A 20,096-nucleotide genomic window follows, 5' to 3' on the forward strand; every position below is an offset into this window, starting at 1 on the left:
TTATCCCTAATCAACTTATTCCTTTTTAGATGATTAGAACTCTTTCCAACACTTTACCCACAACCGAAATAAGGCTCACTGGTCTATAATTACCAGGGCTGTCTACTCCTCTTGTTGAGCAAAGACCTTGGGTGGGGTAGGGGAGGGAATGCAAGTGAGGGAGGGATTTGAACCTGAGGGTGAGACAGTGAGGGTTAAGCCCAGGTAACAGCTTGTGTGACTGCACCAGAGACATAGCCTCCAGCGGAAATGGAGACAGATTTAAACGCTCGCTGTGTAAACGCTCACATTGTGACAACATGTTGACATAAGATTTACCATCCAGACCAAGCAACCTTTATTGTAGTTTATAAAATATTACACACAGGACAGGGACAACACGGGGTTAGATACAGAGTAAAGCTTCCTCTACACTGTCCCCCCCCATCCCAGGGACAGGGACAGCACGGGGTTAGATACAGAGTAAAGCTCCCTCTACACTGTCCCCCCCCATCCCAGGGACAGGGACAGCAGGGGGTTAGATACAGAGTAAAGCTCCCTCTACACTGCCCCCCCCCATCCCAGGGACAGGGACAGCAGGGGGTTAGATACAGAGTAAAGCTCCCTCTACACTGTCCCCACCCATCCCAGGGACAGGGACAGCACGGGGTTAGATACAGAGTAAAGCTCCCTCTACACTGTCCCCCCCCCATCCCAGGGACAGAGACAGCAGGGGGTTAGATACAGAGTAAAGCTCCCTCTACACTGTCCCCCCCCCATCCCAGGGACAGAGACAGCAGGGGGTTAGATACAGAGTAAAGCTCCCTCTACACTGTCCCCCCCATCCCAGGGACAGGGCGGGGTGAGGTACAGAGTAAAGCTCCCTCTACACTGTCCCCCAAATCCCAGGGACAGGGACAGAACAGGGTTAGATACAGAGTAAAACTCCCTCTACACTGTCCCCCCATCCCAGGGACAGCACGGGGTTAGATACAGAGTAAAACTCCCTCTACACTGTCCCCCCCATCCCAGGGACAGGGGCAGCACGGGGTTAGATACAGAGTAAAGCTCCCTCTACACTGTCCCCCCATCCCAGGGACGGGGACAGCACGGGGTTAGATACAGAGTAAAGCTCCCTCTACACTGTCCCCCCATCCCAGGGACAGGGACAGCACGGGGTTAGATACAGAGTAAAGCTCCCTCTACACTGTTCCCCCCCATCCCAGGGACAGGGGCAGCACGGGGTTAGATACAGAGTAAAGCTCCCTCTACACTGACCCCCCCATCCCAGGGACAGGGGCAGCACGGGGTTAGATACAGAGTAAAGCTCCCTCTATACTGTCCCCCCATCCCAGGGACAGGGACAGCGCGGGGTTAGATACAGAGTAAAGCTCCCTCTATACTGTCCCCCCATCCCAGGGACAGGGACAGCACGGGGTTAGATACAGAGTAAAGCTCCCTCTACACTGTACACCCATCCCAGGGACAGGGACAGCACGGGGTTAGATACAGAGTAAAGCTCCCTCTACACTGTACACCCCCCATCCCAGGGACAGGGACAGCAAGGCGGGGGATTGCCAAGAGGGTCAGCTTGGTGGCACCGCCTGCTTGATGATGATCTTCTGGCGGCCGCGGGCGCCAGCCTCCAGCTGGGCGCTGCCGGTGCCCGTCGCCGGGCTGGGCAGGCCGTGCGCCGTGATGTACTTCTTGTAGGCCTCGCGGATGATCTTGAAGGCGCGGGTGCTGGCATACGGGATGTCGGTGATGGGGTCGCGGTAGAGCGCCGGCCGGTGGGTGACCGGGCAGAGCTCGCGGGCGGGGACCCGGGGGGGGGCGGCGCGCGGCGGGAAGAACCGCTCGAAGGTGGCGTCGTCGCTGAAGGTGACCAGGTTCCGCAGGCAGCGGCCGACTGGGGCCAGGACGGAGAGCGTGGGGCCCTCCCGGCCTGAGGAGGGGGGCTCCAGGCCCTCAACGTCCACCGTCTCCTCCTTGACGGTGACCTCGGTGATCAGGGGCATGGTGAGCGAGTGGAAGCGGACGGTGGGCCCGGCACACTGCCGCTTCTTCAGCCCCTGTCGCCTCTTGTCGGCCTCCAGCCGCTCGTAGTTCTCCAGCGAGCGCAGGTTGATCTCCTCGGTGAGCCGGGCCTCGGCCAGCAGCTCCTCCTGGCTGAGCGGCCGGCTCTCGGCGTGGGGGGCGCGCCGCAGGCGCCGCGGCTGCACCTGCCGCTCCTGCACCCGCAGGTAGGTCAGCCGGGTGTGCTCCGTCGTCGACTGGCGCACTGACTTACGCCCGCCTGGGGGAGGCGGCGGGGGAGAGGGAGGGGGGGGGGGGGGGGGGCGGGAGAGAGGGAGGGGGAGAATGTGTGTGAAGGTGGTGAGGGGTGAAGGGGGGTGAGGGGGAAGGGGGGTGGGGGACGGGGAGGGAGTGAGGGGGAAGGGGGGTGGGGGATGGGGAGGGAGTGAGGGGGAAGGGGGTGAGGGGGTTGGGGGATGGGGGGAGTGTGGAGAAGGGGGTTGGGGGGGAGGGAGTGAGGGGGAAGGGAGGGAGTGAGGGGGAAGGGGGGTGGGGGACGGGGAGGGAGTGAGGGGAAGGGGGTGGGGAATGGGGAGGGAGTGAGGGGGAAGGGGGTGGGGGATGTGGAGGGAGTGAGGGGAAGGGGATGGGGGGTGGGGAGGGAGTGAGGGGGAGGGGGTGTGGGGGATGGGGAGGGAGTGAGGGGAAGGGGTTGGGGGATGGGGGGGTGGGGGATGCGGAGGGAGTGAGTGGAAGGGGGTGGGGAATGGGGAGGGAGTGAGGGGGAAGGGGGGTGGGGGATGTGGAGGGAGTGAGGGGAAGGGGATGGGGGGTGGGGAGGGAGTGAGGGGGAGGGGGTGTGGGGGATGGGGAGGGAGTGAGGGGAAGGGGTTGGGGGATGGGGGGGTGGGGGATGCGGAGGGAGTGAGGGGGAAGGGGGGTGGGGGAGGGGGAGGGAGTGAGGGGAAGGGGGTGGGGGATGGGGAGGGAGTGAGGGGGAAAGGGGTGAGGGGGTTGGATAGGGAGTGAGGGGGGAAGGGGATGGGGAGGGAGTGAGGGGGAAGGTAGTGAGGGGGAAAGGGGTGAGGGGGTTGGGTAGGGAGTGAGGGGGAAGGGGATGGGGAGGGAGTGAGTGGGAAGAGGGTGAGGGGGTTGCGGAGGGAGTGAGGGGGGAAGGGGGTGAGGGAGGGAGTTAGGGGGGGAAGGGGTTGGGGCGGGAGTGACAGGGGAAGGGATGAGGGTGTTGGGGAGGGAGTGAGAGGGAAGGGGGTGAGGGTGTTGGGGAGGGAGTGAGGTGGGAAGGGGGGTGAGGGGGTTAGGGAGGGAGTGAGGGGAAGGGGTTGGGGAGGGAGTTAGGGGGGGAAGGGGTTGGGGAGGGAGTGAGGGGGGAATGGGGTGCGGGGGTTGGGGAGGGAGTGAGGGGGAAGGGGGTTGGGGAGGGAGTGAGGGGGGAAGGGGAGGGGTCAGGGTGGGTGAAGATTAGAGGGGGAGGGGGAGGTGAGGTGAGAAAGGGAAAGAGAGGGAGAGAGCGATGAGAGAGGGAAGGGGGAGGGAAAGGGAGGGGGGAGGAAGGGGGGAGAGGGAAAGAGTGGGGGAAAGGGAAGGAAAGAAGGGTGGGGGGCAGGGAAGGGGTGGAAAGACAGAGAGAAACAGAGAGAGAGGGAGGAGAGAGAGAGAGAAGGGAGTCAGGTGGAAAATGTGCTTTAACATCCTCATTATATTTTACAATGTCAGGATCTCTGCAGGTGCTTCAGAAATGTAACACTGCCGTTCTACAGCCTGGAATGCTCCTCAATTACATCCCACAACCTCCCCTGTACCAGCCCCTGCAATTTGTGCACAGCAACATCCCACTCCCTCAGCGCTGACCCTCCCACAGCGCCCACTCCCTCAGCACTGACCCTCCCACAGCGCCCACACCCTCAGCACTGACCCTCCCACAGCACCCGCTCCCTCAGCACTGACCCTCCCACAGCACCCGCACCCTCACCCTCAGCACTGACTCTCCCACAGCACCCGCTCCCTCAGCACTGACCCTCCCACAGCGCCCACTCCCTCAGCACTGACCCTCCGACAGCGCCCACACCCTCAGCACTGACCCTCCGACAGCACCCACTCCCTCAGCACTGACCCTCCCACAGCACCCGCTCCCTCAGCACTGACCCTCCGACAGCGCCCACACCCTCAGCACTGACCCTCCGACAGCACCCACTCCCTCAGCACTGACCCTCCGACAGCGCCCGCTCCCTCAGCACTGAACCTCCGACAGCGCCCACTCCCTCAGTGCTGACCCTCCGACAGCGCCCACTCCCTCAGCGCTGACCCTCCGACAGCGCCCACTCCCTCAGCACTGACTCTCCCACAGCGCCCGCTCCCTCAGCATTGACCCTCCGACAGCACCCACTCCCTCAGTGCTGACCCTCCGACAGCGCCCACTCCCTCAGCACTGACCATCTGACAGCGCCCACTCCCTCAGCACTGACCCTCCGACAGCGCCCGCTCCCTCAGCACTGACCCTCCGACAGCGCCCGCTCCCTCAGCACTGACCCTCCGACAGCGCCCGCTCCCTCAGCACTGACCCTCCGACAGCGCCCGCTCCCTCTGTGCTGACCCTCCGACAGCACCCGCTCCCTCTGTGCTGACCCTCCGACAGCACCCGCTCCCTCTGTGCTGACCCTCCCACAGCGCCCACTCCCTCAGTGCTGACTCTCCCACAGCGCCCACTCCCTCAGCATTGACCTTCCGATGGCGCTAACAATGGCAATGTGAAACCGGATCATTGTCTCGTGCTGAGAATGGGGGACTCGCTCCCACTGGGAGTGGGGGGGGGGGGAGGAGAATGGGGGACTCACTCCCACGGGGAGTGGGGATTCTGTTGGAAGCTCCCAGTGGCTGTCTCGCGGGGATAGAGGGCGTGCGAGCTAACCCTTGGAGCTGTCTGTCTGATCCCGCTGCAGGTCAGGCCACTACTTACACTCTCCAAACTCGTCATGTGGTTCCACCATGTCACCTTTCTCAGCCTTCAGCTTGTCAAAGCTGCTGGAGGCGCTCACTTGCTTCTTCACCTTGGCTTTGGGTCGGGCTGACTTCAGCGGCTCCTGTTTTGGGGGGGGACAGGCGTGAGATCCAAGAAGTTATACAGAGGCATCACGGCCAGCATGATAGAGAAAGCAGTGACTGCTTCAGGGAGAGACAGAGAGAGAGAGAGACAGAGAGGGGTGGGGGGGGGGGGGAGGGGGGGAGAGAGAGAAAGGGAGAGAGAGAGACACAGGCAGTGGAGAGGTATCCATCACTGAATGACTGACACCTTCCATGTGTAACGGGCTGGAGGAGGAGGAGGGCTGAACAGCCTCCTGTTCGAGGAGGAGGAGGAGGAACGGGGGGAGAGGAGGAGGGGGAAGAACGGGGGGAGAGGAGGAGGGGGAGGGGGGAGGAGGGGGAGGGGGAGGAGGAGGAGGAGGGGGGGAGGAGGAGGGGGGAGGAGGAGGGGGAGGGGGAGGAGGAGGAGGTGCCGAGGAGGAGGAGGAGGGGGACGGGGAGGGGGAGGGGGAGGGGGGCTGACTGGTCTAACTCAGCCTGCAGCTTCCGCTGCTTTTCAGCAGAAACCTCACCCCTCCTCCACAGGCAGGAGACCATTCAGCCCCTCGCACCCGTCACACAGGAACAGGATGCGACAATACGGTGGTTATTTTGTCCTGGGGATGTTTGGAGAGAGATTTTAAGGCCGAGGCAGCGAGCAGACTACCAGAAACACATGAGTAAAACAGCTTCTGAAGCCTTGCGTTGTTTTTAAATAAAAGTTGAAACAATAGAAGCAGCCTGAGCAGGTGCCATCAAACTCCCACAAGTCCTGGATTTTGCTTCCTGCAGTTGCCTCTGGGGTCTTGAAGAAGTGGAAGCTATTTTGCCGCCGTCTCTCGGTTACAGCCAAAATCTGGGGGGGGGGGGGGTTCCCTTCCTGCGGCTGTAGTTTGTTTCTCTAGCTCTGCCTCTTTAGACGAGGGGCGCGTTTAGGGGAAGTTACTGTATCGGAACAGTTAATTAGTAACCGTTACTGTATCTGTTGTTCTGTTAAGCTTTCCAAGCACTACGTTATTCCAATTTCTTCTTGCTGTATTTTAACTGCTGCGTTTGAATAAATCGCGCTTTTGCTTAACGTCAAGTGGTTTACCCAATTCAGTGGCATCCAGGATGCAGTGCATAATGAAAATAAGGAAAGGTCTTGAGGGGTTCGGATCTAGTCCGTGACAAGGGAGGCCCCTTCAAGGCGGTACCCTCCACATTTAGAGAACTGCGTGTGGTATTCTTTGAAAGAGCAACGGGCGTCTCAGAGTCCGAGACAGCTAGATGCTCTTCTGAGGAGTAGCCTGAATGACTTGAGCAGGGCCGAATGACCTGCTGCTAACTCCAGCCCCTCGGTGGGCGGGGGGGTTGGGGGGGGAATGGTGGGTGGGCCCCCGCACATGTCGATGAGCCCGCCCCAGCACCTCTCACCTTGTACACCTTTGTGATGACCCGCCGTTTCTGCCTGGGCTCCTCATCCTCCTGGTCGCTGGTCGGCTCATCCCCCTCATCGATGTCAAAGTCCGAGTCCACCTCATCCTCGCTCTCGGACTGATCCGTGTTGTACTCATCGTCTCCCGATTCCTGGGACGGACAGAGAGAGAGAGAGAGAGAGAGAAAAGAGAGAGAGACACACACAGATAGAGGGGAGGGGGGGGGAAGAGAGAGAGACACACACACAGGGGGGAGGGGGAAGAGAGAGAAAGAGATGAGAGAGAGAGACACACACACACACACACACAGAGGGGGGGGAGAGAGAGACAGACCGAGAGAGAGAGAGAGAAAGAGAGAGAGAGAGAGACACACACACACACAGAGGGGAGGGGGGAGAGAGAGAGACGGGAGAGAGAGAGAAAGAGAGACACACACACAAAGAAAGAGTGAGACACACACAGAGACAGTGAGAGAGAGACACACACACAGAGGGAGAGACAGACAGACAGAGAGAGAAAAAGGAACAGAGACAGAGAGAGAGGGAGAAATGAGAGAGAGAGACACTCAGACAGAGGCGGGGAGAGAGAGACAGACAGAGAGAGAGAGAGAGAGAGAGACAGACAGAGACGCAGAGAGAGAGACAGAGCGCGAGAGAGACAGATGGTGTGTGTGTGTGTGTGGGGGGGGGGGGGAGGCAGAAAACAGCATGTCAGTCTGATGGAGTGTATCAAAACTAACCCAGAAACCAATAGGAGTTGGGACGTCATGCTGAGGTTGTACAGGACATTGGTGAGGCTTTGTCTGGAGAACTGTGTCCAGTTCTGGTCGCCCTGTTACAGGAAGGAGATTATTAAACTGGAGAGAGCTCAGAAGAGATTTACCAGGATGTGGCCGGGTGTGGAGGGTTTCAGTTATAAGGAGAGGCGGGCACCTTTTCTCACTGGACCATGAGGGGTGACCTTATAGAGGTTTATATAATCATGAGGCGGCATGGGTAGGGTAAATGCCTTTTCCCTGGAGTAGGGGAATTCAACACTGGAGAGCATATTTCTGAGGTAAGAGGAGGAAGATATAAGGACATGAGGGGCACCTAGTTTACACAGAGGGTGGTTTGTGTGTGGAATGAATTTCCTGAGGAAGTGGTGGATGCGGGTACAGTTGCAACATTTAAAAGACATTTGCATAAGTTCCTGAATAGGAAAGGTTTGGAGGGATATGGGCCTGGAGCAGGCAGGTGGGACTAGCTTAGTTTGGGATTATGGACGGCATGGACTGGCTGAGCCGAAGGGTTTGTTTTCCTGCTGTATAATTAACCAAAATTGGCAGCGCGGTGGCTCAGTGGTTAGCACCGCTGCCTCATGGCGCCAGGGGACCCGGGTTCGATTCCAGCCTCGGGGTGACTGTCTGTGTGGAGTTTGCACGTTCTTCCCCCCCCCCCAGCGTCTGCGTGAGTTTCCTCCCACAGTCCAATCGGGTGGATTGGCCACAGGAAACGTGGGATTGTGGGGATAGGGTGGGATGCTCTTTGGAGGGTTGACGCAGACTCAATGCCTCTATCTGCCCTGGAGGAACTCTGCGAAAGACCGCACAGAATTCCCAGGCCTGCTTTCTGAAGGGAGGACTGCATTGCTCTAGCGCCCCTCACCAGCTCTGGGAGCTGATGCGAGGATCCCGTATCCAGGCGGGGAAAGGGCGGTCCACATACAGGCAGTGACGATGCCGTGCACCTGAGAGGAAAGCACAGTTTTACTGGAAAGCTGGGGGTGAAGGCTCCGAACAGGTCAGGCCTCAAAAGGCGAACTCTCCTGAGTTCCTCTGGCACCTTCTGCCTTCATTTCAAAGCAGACGCTGGGTCCCTGAAGCGAGGGCAGAAACAGCCCAGGAAACTCAGCAAGTCTGCAGAGAGACAGAAACCAGGGAAAACATTGTGAGGCCTGACCTCTTCGAGATCTTAACCTCCAGCATCTTGCGCTTGCATATGATCCCATGTGAGTTTAGTTGGGAGCCAGCGGGGTCCAGTTTAGCACTGCTGGCTGATTTGCAACACAGGGGGACACCAACAGAGTCGTGCTGTGCAGAAACAGGCCCTTTGCCCCAACTTGTCTATGCTGACCATAATCCCAAACTAAACTTGTCCTATTCGCCTGCTTTTGGCTCATATCCCGCTAAAGTTCTCCAAATATCTTTTAAATATTGTAACTGTACCCTCCTCCACCACTTCCTCTGGCTGTGGTGTGAACATATAGAGGCTTACAAAACCATGAGGGGCATGCAAAGTTAAACATCACACAACACCAGGTTATAGTCCAACAGGTTTAATTGGAAGCACACTAGCTTTCGGAGCGACGCTCCTTCGTCAGGTGGTTGTGGAGGGCTCGATCCTAACACAGAATATATAGCAAAAATTTGCAGTGTGATGTAACTGAAATTATACATTGAAAAATTGACTGTCTGTTAAGCCTTTCATCTGTTAGAATACAGTGATAGTTTCACTTCTTTCACGTGTAAATCACAAAACCTTTCTTTTAAAAGTTGCATTCTCAGGTTAGCTGTTAACAATGGTGATAGCTCGACAATATGTTGAAGGTGTTAGCCCCCTGTGTTCTCTGTCTATGACCTGATGTTTAGATTGATTCTAATCTAAAAAGTGAGATAACAGAGTTTTACATAAATTCATGCAGTTTTTGAGCTCAGAGTTCTACATGAACGTATGCAGTTTTTGAGCAAAGTGCAATGTAACTCTGCAAGTACAAATTCACCCCACAAAATATATGTGTGCATGTGGGTCTTTGTCTGTTTGTGTGTATGTGTCTGTCTGGGGTGGGGGTTGTGAGTGTGAGAAAGTGTGTGTGTGTGTGTGTGTGTGTGTGTGTGTAGTGAGCACAGAGTGTCTTAAGTCTGTAAGGGGGTGAATGTGGGAGTGTGTGTGTCTATAAGGGTGTGTGTGGGTGCCTGTGAGCGCGTCTGTGTGTACCTGTGTCCGTGTGTATGTGAGTGTGTGTGTGTGTGTGTAGGAATATCTGTCTGTGTGTGTGTAGTGCAATGGTGATCACCTGTAATGTGACATGAACCCAAGGTCCCGTTTGAGGCCCTCCCTACGGGTACCGAACTTAGCTATCAGCCTCTGCTATCAGCTAGGTAAAAACAATGACTGCAGATGCTGGAAACCAGATTCTGGATTAGTGGTGCTGGAAGAGCACAGCAGGTCAGGCAGGATGCAGAGGCTGAAAGCTAAGTTCGGTACCCATAGGGAGGGCCTCAACCGGGACCTTGGGTTCATGTCACATTACAGGTGACCACCATTGCACTACACACACACACACACAGATATTCCTACACACACACACACTCTCACATATACACGGACACAGGTACACACAGACGCGCACACACACCCTTATAGATAGGGTGAATAGACAAGGTCTTTTCCCTGGTGTGGGGCAGTCCAGAACTGGAGGGCATAGGCTTAAGGTGAGAGGGAAAAGATTTAACAGGGACCTAAGAGGCAACTTTTTCCACACACAGGGTGGTACGTGTATGGAATGAGCTGCAGAGGAAGTGGTGGAGGCTGGTCCAATTGCAACATTTAAAAGGCATCTGGATGGGGACATGAATAGGAAGGGTTTGGAGGGAGATGGGCCAAGTGCTGGCAAATGGGACTAGATTGGGTTAAGACATCTGATCGGCATGGACAAGGTGGGCTGATGGGTCTGTCCCGTGCTGTGCAGCTCTATGACTCTAAATGGGACGAGATTAAGGAGCAAATTAGTGCAGATGCTGGAATCTGTACCAAAAGCAACAAATGCTGGAAATCATAGCAGATCAGGCAGCACCCAGGGAGATTCAGCAAGTTAATGTTTCGAGTCTCAATGGCTCTTCATCAGAGCTGAAGTGTGGAGGGGGCAGCACTTATGCTGTGGCTTGCGGAGGGGGTTAGTGGATGTACGATGCCGAGGGAGAAAAGATGTTGATAGTTCAGATTAAGTGATTGGAATGTGAGAATAGCAGAACTAGTGTCGGGTATCAGGTCAGCATGGTCTGGTTGGACTGAAGGGCCTGTTTCTGTGCTGCATGTCATTATGACACTAAATGGGACCAGATCAGTACAGGATATCAGGTCAGCATGGACTAGTGGGGCCGAAGGGCCTGTTTCTGTGCTGTACGACACCAAATAGGACTGGATTAACGTAGGATATCAGATCAGCACAGCCAGGTTGGGCCGAAGGGCCTGTTTCCGTGCTGTATGACACCAAATAGGACTGGATTAACGGAGTCATGATTTGGAGATGCTGGTGTTGGACTATGATTTACAAAGTTAAAAATCACACAACGCTGGGTTATAGTCCAACAGGTACTCCAAATAAACCTGCTGGACTATAACTTGGTGTTGTGTGGTTTTTAATGTTGGATCAGTAGGATATCAGGTCAGCATGGCTTGGTTGGGCCGAAGGGCCTGTTTCTGTGCTGCATGACACCAAATGAGACTAGATTAATGTGGGAAATCAGGTCAGCAAGACTTGGTTGGATCGAAGGGCCAGTTTCCATGCCGTGTGACTCTAAACGGGACTACACTAATGTGGGATATCAGGTCAGTTTCGCCAGGTTGGGCCAAAGGGCCTGTTTCCACACTGTAAGTAATCTAATCATGACACTAAATGGGACCAGATCAGTGCAGGATATCAGGTCAGCACAGCCTGGGTGGGCCGAAGGGCCTGTTTCCATGCTGTGTGACTCTAAATGAGACTGGATTAATGTAGGATATGAGGTCAGCAAGGCATGTTTGGGCCGAAGGGCCTGTTTCTGTGCTGTATGACACCAAATGAGACGAGATTATTGTAAGATATCAGGACAGCACGGCCTGGGTGGGCCGAAGGGCTGTTTCCATGCAGTGTGACTCTAAACGGGACTACATTAATGTGAGATATCAGGCCAGTATCGCCAGGTGGGCCGAAGGGCCTGTTTCCATGCCTTGTGACTCTCAACGGGACTACATTAATGTGGGACATCAGGCCAGTATATACAGGTTGGGCCGAAGGGCCTGTTTCCATGCCGTGTGACTCTCAACGGGACATTAATGCGGGATATCAGGCCAGTATATACAGGTTGGGCCGAAGGGCCTGTTTCCATGCCGTGTGACTCTCAACGGGACATTAATGCGGGATATCAGGCCAGTATATACAGGTTGGGCCGAAGGGCCCGTTTCCATGCCGTGTGACTCTCAACGGGACATTAATGCGGGATATCAGGCCAGTATATCCAGGTTGGGCCGAAGGGCCTGTTTCCATGCCGTGTGACTCTCAACAGGACATTAATGCGGGATATCAGGCCAGTATCACCAGGTTGGGCCGAAGGGCCCGTTTCCATGCCGTGTGACTCTCAACGGGACATTAATGCGGGATATCAGGCCAGTATATCCAGGTTGGGCCGAAGGGACTGTTTCCATGCCGTGTGACTCTCAACGGGACATTAATGCGGGATATCAGGCCAGTATCACCAGGTTGGGCCGAAGGGCCTGTTTCCACGCCGTGTGACTCTAAACGGGACTACATTAATGTGGGATATCAGGCCAGTATATCCAGGGTGGGCCGAAGGGTCTGTTTTCACGCTCTGGGGGGGGGGGGGGTTTGCATCCACAAAAGATGTCCCTGGTGCGGGTAGGTTGCACCGTGCTGATTGACAGCGGCGGCGGCCAATGAGGACACGGTGGGCGATGAGTGACGGTTACAGCAGCCAAACGCGACCCAGAAAGGGGGCGTGCCCTAACCAAGCACCGCCCCCCCCCTCCCGGGTCAGCGAGCTCGGTTGCGCCCCGCGCAGCCCTTTCCAAGATGGCGGCGGCCTCCCGCCGAGCGCGCTCTTTGCTCCGGCGTATTTATTTGCCTTCGGGCGCCCCTCACCTCGTGGAAGCCCCCGTAGGTCGTCTTGTAGAAGTCGTCGTCCTCCTCGGCCTCCAGCAGCCGCGACATGCGGTTGCCGGCATTTTTCCTCGACGGCCGGTTCTCCGCCAGGCTCATGGCCGCCGTCTCGGACTCTCCCCACCCCCAGCTCCGCTGCGTTCGACTCCTCCGATCGCGCTCGATCGCGCCTGCGCCTGCTCCTCCCACTGGTCCTCCAGTACGTGACGATCGATCGCGGAGAACATCGATGGACAGCCAACCTTCCACCCAGTGGATGGATATCCCATTGGATGGTTTTGGGATGGCCCAACGGAGGGCTTATTTTTTTTTTCAAAAGCTTTCTTTGAATCCCCCAGTTGGTTTTTATTTTTTTTTGTTTTTGAAAGGATGTCATCCTCACCCCTATCGACAACCCTATCCAGGCTATTCGACTAGGTGGGGCCTCACCTTCAGCCCACAGTTGCTCCCACGTGAATAGTATGCAATCATATTGGTAAATGGGGAAGGAGATCCCACTTCCTGACCCAGTCCGCATCTGACGTGTGACTCCAGATCACGACAGAACAGTCTGGCATGGCCAATCCACATCCCTGGGCACTATGGGACAATTTAGCATGGCCAATCCACCCTAACCTGCACATCCCTGGACACTATGGGACAAGTTAGCATGGCCAATCCACCCTAACCTGCACATCCCTGGGCACTATGGGACAATTTAGCATGGCCAATCCGCCCTAACCTGCACATCCCTGGACACTATGGGACAATGTAGCATGGCCAATGCACCCGAACCTGCACATCCCTGGGCACTATGGGACAATTTAGCATGGCCAATCCACCCTAACCTGCACATCCCTGGGCACTATGGGACAATTAAGCATGGCCAATCCACAATAACCTGCACATCCCTGGACACTACGGGACAGTTTAGCATGGCCAATGCACCGTAACCTGCATATGCCTGGGCACTACGGGACAATTTAGCATGGCCAATCCACCCAAACCTGCACATCCTTGGGCACTATGGGACAATTTAGCATGGCCAATCCACCCTAATCCGCACATCCCTGGGCACTATTGGACAATTTAGCATGGCCAATCCACCCTAACCTGCACATCCCTGGGCACTATTGGACAATTTAGCATGGCCAATCCACCCTAACCTGCACATCCCTGGGCACTACGGGACAATTTAGCATGGCCAATCCACCCTAACCTGCACATCCATGGACACCAAGGGACAATTCAAGCATGGCCAATCCACCCTAACCTGCACATCCCTGGGGCATTATGGGACAATTTAGCATGGCCAATCACCCCTAACCTGCACATCCCTGGGCACAATGGGACAATTTAGCATGGCCAATCCACCCTAACCTGCACATCCCTGGGCACTATGGGACAATTTAGCATGGCCAATGCACCCTAACCTGCACATCCCTGGACACTATGGGACAGTTTAGCATGGCCAATCCACCCTAACCTGCACATCCCTGGGCACTACGGGACAATTTGGCATGGCCAATCCACCCTGACCTGCACATCCCTGGGCACTATGGGGCAATTTAGCATGGCCAATCCACCCTAACCTGCACATCCCTGGGCACTACGGGACAATTTAGCATGACCAATCCACCCTAACCTGCACATACCTGGACACTATGGGACAATTTAGCATGGCCAATCCACCCTAACCTGCACATCCCTGTGCACTATGGGACAATTTAGCATGGCCAATCCACCCTAACCTGCACATCCCTGGGCACTACGGGACAATTTAGCATGACCGATCCATCCTAACCTGCACATCCCTGGGCACTACGGGACAATTTAGCATGGCCGATCCATCCTAACCTGCACATCCCTGGAAACTATGGGACAATTTAGCATGGCCAATCCACCCTAACCTGCACATCCCTGGGCACTATAGGACAATTTAGCATGACCAATCCACCCTAACCTGCACATACCTGGGCATTATGGGACAATTTAGCATGTCCAATCCACCCTAACCTGTACACCCCTGTGCACTATGGGACAATTTAGCATGACCAATCCACCCTAACCTGTACACCCCTGTGCACTATGGGAGAATTTAGCATGGCCAATCCACCCTAACCTGTACACCCCTGTGCACTATGGGACAATTTAGCATGGTCAATCCACCCTAACCTGCACATCCCTGGGCACTACGGGACAATTTAGCATGGCCAATCCACCCTAACCTGCACATCCCTGGGCACTACGGGACAATTTAGCATGGCCAATCCACCCTAACCTGCACATCCCTGTGCACTATGGGACAATTTAGCATGGCCAATCCACCCTAACCTGCACATCCCTGGGCACTACGGGACAATTTAGCATGACCGATCCATCCTAACCTGCACATCCCTGGGCACTACGGGACAATTTAGCATGGCCGATCCATCCTAACCTGCACATCCCTGGAAACTATGGGACAATTTAGCATGGCCAATCCACCCTAACCTGCACATCCCTGGGCACTGTAGGACAATTTAGCATGACCAATCCACCCTAACCTGCACATACCTGGGCATTATGGGACAATTTAGCATGTCCAATCCACCCTAACCTGTACACCCCTGTGCACTATGGGACAATTTAGCATGACCAATCCACCCTAACCTGTACACCCCTGTGCACTATGGGAGAATTTAGCATGGCCAATCCACCCTAACCTGTACACCCCTGTGCACTATGGGACAATTTAGCATGGCCAATCCACCCTAACCTGTACACCCCTGTGCACTATGGGACAATTTAGCATGACCAATCCACCCTAACCTGTACACCCCTGTGCACTATGGGACAATTTAGCATGGCCAATCCACCCTAATCTGTACACCCCTGTGCACTATGGGACAATTTAGCATAACCAATCCACCCTAACCTGTACACCCTGTGCACTATGGGACAATTTAGCATGGCCAATCCACCCTAACCTGCACATCCCTGGACACTATGGGACAATTTAGCACGGCCAATCCACCCTTACCTGCACATCCCTGGGCACCACGGGACAATTTAGCATGACGAATCCACCCTAACCTGCCCATTCCTGGACACTACGGGACAATTTAGCATGGCCAATCCACCCGAACCTGCACATCCCAGGGCACTACGGGACAATTTAGCATGGCCAATCCACCCTAACCTGCACATCCCTGGGCACTACGGGACAATTTAGCGTGACCAATCCACCCCAACCTGCACATACCTGGACACTACGGGACAATTTAGCATGGCCAATCCACCCCAACCTGCACATCCCTGGACACTATGGGACAATATAGCATGGCCAATCCACCCTAACCTGCACATCCCTGGGCACAATGGGACAATTTAGCATGGCCAATCCACCCTAACCTGCACATCCCTGGACACTATGGGACAATTTAGCATGGCCAATCCACCCTAACCTGTACATCCCTGGGCACTACGGGACAATTTGGCATGGCCAATCCACCCTAACCTGCACATCCCTGGGCACAATGGGGCAATTTAGCATGGCCAATCCACCCTAACCTGCACATCCCTGGGCACTACGGGACAATTTAGCTTGACCAATCCACCCTAACCTTCACACTCCTGGACACTATGGAACAATTTAGCATGGCCAATCGTCCCTAACCTGCACATCCCTGGGCACTACGGGACAATTTAGCATGGCCAATCCACCCTAACCTGCACATCCCTGGGCACTACGGGACAATTTAGCATGGCCAATCCACCCTAACCTGCACACCCCTGGGCACAATGGGACAATTTAGCATGGCCAATCCACTCTAACCTGCACATCCCTAGGCACTGTGGGACAATTTAGCATGGCCAATCCACCCTTACCTGCCCATCCCTGGGCACTATGGGACAATTTAGCATGGCCAATCCACCCTAACCTGCACATCCCTGGACACTATGGGACAATTTAGCATGGCCAATCCACCCTTACCTGCCCATCCCTGGGCACTATGGGACAATTTAGCATGGCCAATCCACCCTAACCTGCACATCCCTGGACACTATGGGACAATTTAGCATGGCCAATCCACCCTGACCTGCACATCCCTGGACACTATGGGACAATTTAGCATGGCCAATCCACCCTAACCTGCAGATCCCTGGGCATTATGGGACAATTTAGCATGGCCAATCCACCCTAACCTGTACACCACTGTGCACTATGGGACAATTTAGCATGGCCAATCCACCCTAACCTGAACACCCCTGTGCACTATGGGACAATTTAGCATGACCAATCCACCCTAACCTGTACACCCTGTGCACTATGGGACAATTTAGCATGGCCAATCCACCCTAACCTGCACATCCTTGGGCACTATTGGACAATTTAGCATGGCCAATCCACCCTAACCTGCACATCCCTGGGCATTATTGGACAATTTAGCATGGCCCATCCACCCTTACCTGCACATCCCTGGGCACTACGGAACAATTTAGCATGACGAATCCACCTTAACCTGCACATTCCTGGACACTATGGGACAATTTAGCATGGCCAATCCACCCTAACCTGCACATTCCTGGACACTACGGGACAATTTAGCATGGCCAATCCACCCTAACCTGCACATCCCTGGGCACTATGGGACAATTTAGCATGGCCAATCCACCCTAACCTGCACATCCCTGGACACTATGGGACAATTTAGCATGGCCAATCCACCCTAACCTGCAGATCCCTGGGCATTATGGGACAATTTAGCATGACCAATCCACCCTAACCTGCACATCCCTGGACACTATGGGACAAGTTAGCATGGCCAATCCACCCTAACCTGCACATCCCTAGGCACTACGGGACAATTTAGCATGGCCAATCCACCCTAACCTGCACATCCCTGGGCACTACGGGACAATTTAGCATGGCCAATCCACCCTAAACTGCACATCCCTGGGCACTACGGGACAATTTAGCATGGCCAATTCACCCTAACCTGCACATCCCTGGGCACTATGGGACAATTTAGCATGGCCAATCCACCCTAACCTGCACATCCCTGGGCACTATGGGACAATTTAGCATGGCCAATCCACCCTAACCTGCACATCCCTGGGCACTATGGGACAATTTAGCATGGCCAATCCACCCTAACCTGTACACCCCTGTGCACTATGGGACAATTTAGCATGGCCAATCCACCCTAACCTGCACATCCCTGGGCACTATGGGACAATTTAGCATGGCCAATCCACCCTAACCTGCACATCCTTGGGGACTATGGGACAATTTAGCATGGCCAATCCACCCTAACCTGCACATCCCTGGGCACTATTGGACAATTTAGCATGGCCAATCCACCCTTACCTGCACATCCCTGGGCACCACGGGACAATTTAGCATGGCTAATCCACCCTAATCTGCACATCCCTGGACACCACGGGACAATTTAACATGGCTAATCCACCCTAACCTGCATATCCCTGGACATTATGGGACAATTTAAGCATGGCCAATCCACCCTAACCTGCACATCCCTGGTGCATTATGGGACAATTTAGCATGGCCAATCCACCCTAACCTGCACATCCCTGGGCACTATGGGACAATTTAAGCATGGCCAATCCACCCTAACCTGCACATCCCTGGGCACTACGGGACAATTTAGCATGACCAATCCACCCTAACCTGCACATCCCTGGGCACTACGGGACAATTTAGCATGGCCAATCCACCCTAACCTGCACATCCTTGGGCACTATGGGACAATTTAGCATGGCCAATCCACCCTAACCTGCACATCCCTGGGCACTATTGGACAATTTAGCATGGCTAATCCACCCTAACCTGCACATCCCTGGACACCACGGGACAATTTAACATGGCCAATCCACCCTAACCTGCACATCCCTGGACATTATGGGACAATTTAAGCATGGCCAATCCACCCTAACCTGCACATCCCTGGTGCATTATGGGACAATTTAGCATGGCCAATCCACCCTAACCTGCACATACCTGGACACTATGGGACAATTTAGCATGGCCAATCCACCCTAACCTGCACATACCTGGACACTATGGGACAATTTAGCATGGCCAACCCATCCTAACCTGCACATCCCTGGGCACTATGGGACAATTTAAGCATGGCCAATCCACCCTAACCTGCACATCCCTGGACACTATGGGACAATTTAGCATGGCCAATCCACCCTAACCTGCACATCCCTGGACACTATGGGACAATTTAGCATGGCCAATCCACCCTAACCTGCACATCCCTGGACACTATGGGACAATTTAGCATGACCAATCCACCCTAACCTGTGCATCCCTGGGCACTATGGGACAATTTAGCATGGCCAATCCACCCTAACCTGCCCCTCCCTAGGCATGGGGGACAATCTAGCATGGCTAATCCACCCTAACCTGCACATCCCTGGGCACTATGGGACAATTTAACATGGCCAATCCACCCTAACCTGCACATCCCTGGACATTATGGGACAATTTAAGCATGGCCAATCCACCCTAACCTGCACATCCCTGGTGCATTATGGGACAATTTAGCATGGCCAATCCACCCTAACCTGCACATCCCTGGGCACTATGGGACAATTTAGCATGGCCAATCCACCCTAACCTGCACATCCCCGGGCACTATGGGACAATTTAGCATGGCCAATCCACCCTAACCTGCACATCCCTGGGTACTATAGGACAATTTAGCATGGCCAATCCACCCTAACCTGCACATTCCCGGGCACTACGGGACATTTAGCACGGCCAAGCCAATGCAACAAAACTATTGGACCCCCTTTGAGAGGATTCCCTCCGATGAGAGTCTTTGGAACTCCTGAGAGCAAGCGGCTGACCATTTGGAAGAGGGGTCTCTGGGTGGATAGATTTCCTCTCAGGTGGAATTCAGAAGAGCGAGGATCACCTCGAATCAGAGGGGGACAGCAGGGCGCGATGGGCCAAATGGACTGCTGGGAATTCACACGGAAATGTTCAGCGGGTCCAAAGCTGAGTGAGGTCAGCCAATTCATCGCGAACTTCGAAACAATTGATTTCAGTGCAATGTTGCTTTCCATTCTGCAGCCGAAGGAACGGTGCAGTTTGAAAGATGTCATTGTTGTTTGTTCTATTTGCAATTGTTTTATATTTCAATCCGGTTTTACGATCGAATTGCAGTGAGGCGATGGCTTTATGATTTCCGATTTGTACTGTCATCGCAGTGTTGGCACATATCAATGTCACGTTTCACCCATAAAGCAGTTATCTTGCGGTCAGAGCCCACATCAACGCACAAAGAATGTCATTCAGAGAAATCAAAGATCCAATGACACGATTCTTCACCTCCCCCCCCCTCCGCCACGGAGCTGCTCACTGACACACCTACCCACGGAGAAACAGGGGAAAAGAGCATGCTGTAAGGGCACTGACACTGCCCCTTGGTGCTGACCCTCCGATAGTTTCAGCTTCCACTGCACCCAGTCCCTCAGCACTGACCCTCCAATAGTACCCCCTCCCTCAGCACTGACCCTCCCACAGCACCCACTCCCTCAGCACTGACCCTCCCACAGCGCCCACTCCCTCAGCACTGACCCTCCCACAGCACCCACTCCCTCAGCACTGACCCTCCGACAGCGCCCACTCCCTCAGCACTGACCCTCCCACAGCGCCCACTCCCTCAGCACTGACCATCCCACAGCGCCCAC

At 54.9% G+C, this 20,096-nt stretch overlaps 1 protein-coding gene across 1 annotated transcript; it reads right to left on the reverse strand.

Moving 5' to 3' along the window:
- Nucleotides 1–313: 313 nt before the first annotated feature.
- Nucleotides 314–12,547, reverse strand: vps72b (vacuolar protein sorting 72 homolog b). Its single transcript, XM_087984966.1, has 4 exons — nt 12,390–12,547; nt 6,490–6,642; nt 4,970–5,093; nt 314–2,275 (listed from the first exon to the last, which is right to left on the reverse strand). Exons 1-4 carry the CDS (start codon nt 12,504–12,506, stop codon nt 1,566–1,568), a joined length of 1,104 nt encoding a protein of 367 aa, XP_087841092.1. The 5' UTR covers nt 12,507–12,547; the 3' UTR covers nt 314–1,565.
- Between the last annotated feature and the right edge of the window lie 7,549 nt (nt 12,548–20,096).

Source organism: Chiloscyllium plagiosum, unplaced genomic scaffold, assembly GCF_037043375.1.
Source record: "Chiloscyllium plagiosum isolate Xiang-an unplaced genomic scaffold, Cpla_swu_hap1 HiC_scaffold_50, whole genome shotgun sequence".
Classification (NCBI taxonomy): Eukaryota; Metazoa; Chordata; class Chondrichthyes; order Orectolobiformes; family Hemiscylliidae; genus Chiloscyllium; species Chiloscyllium plagiosum.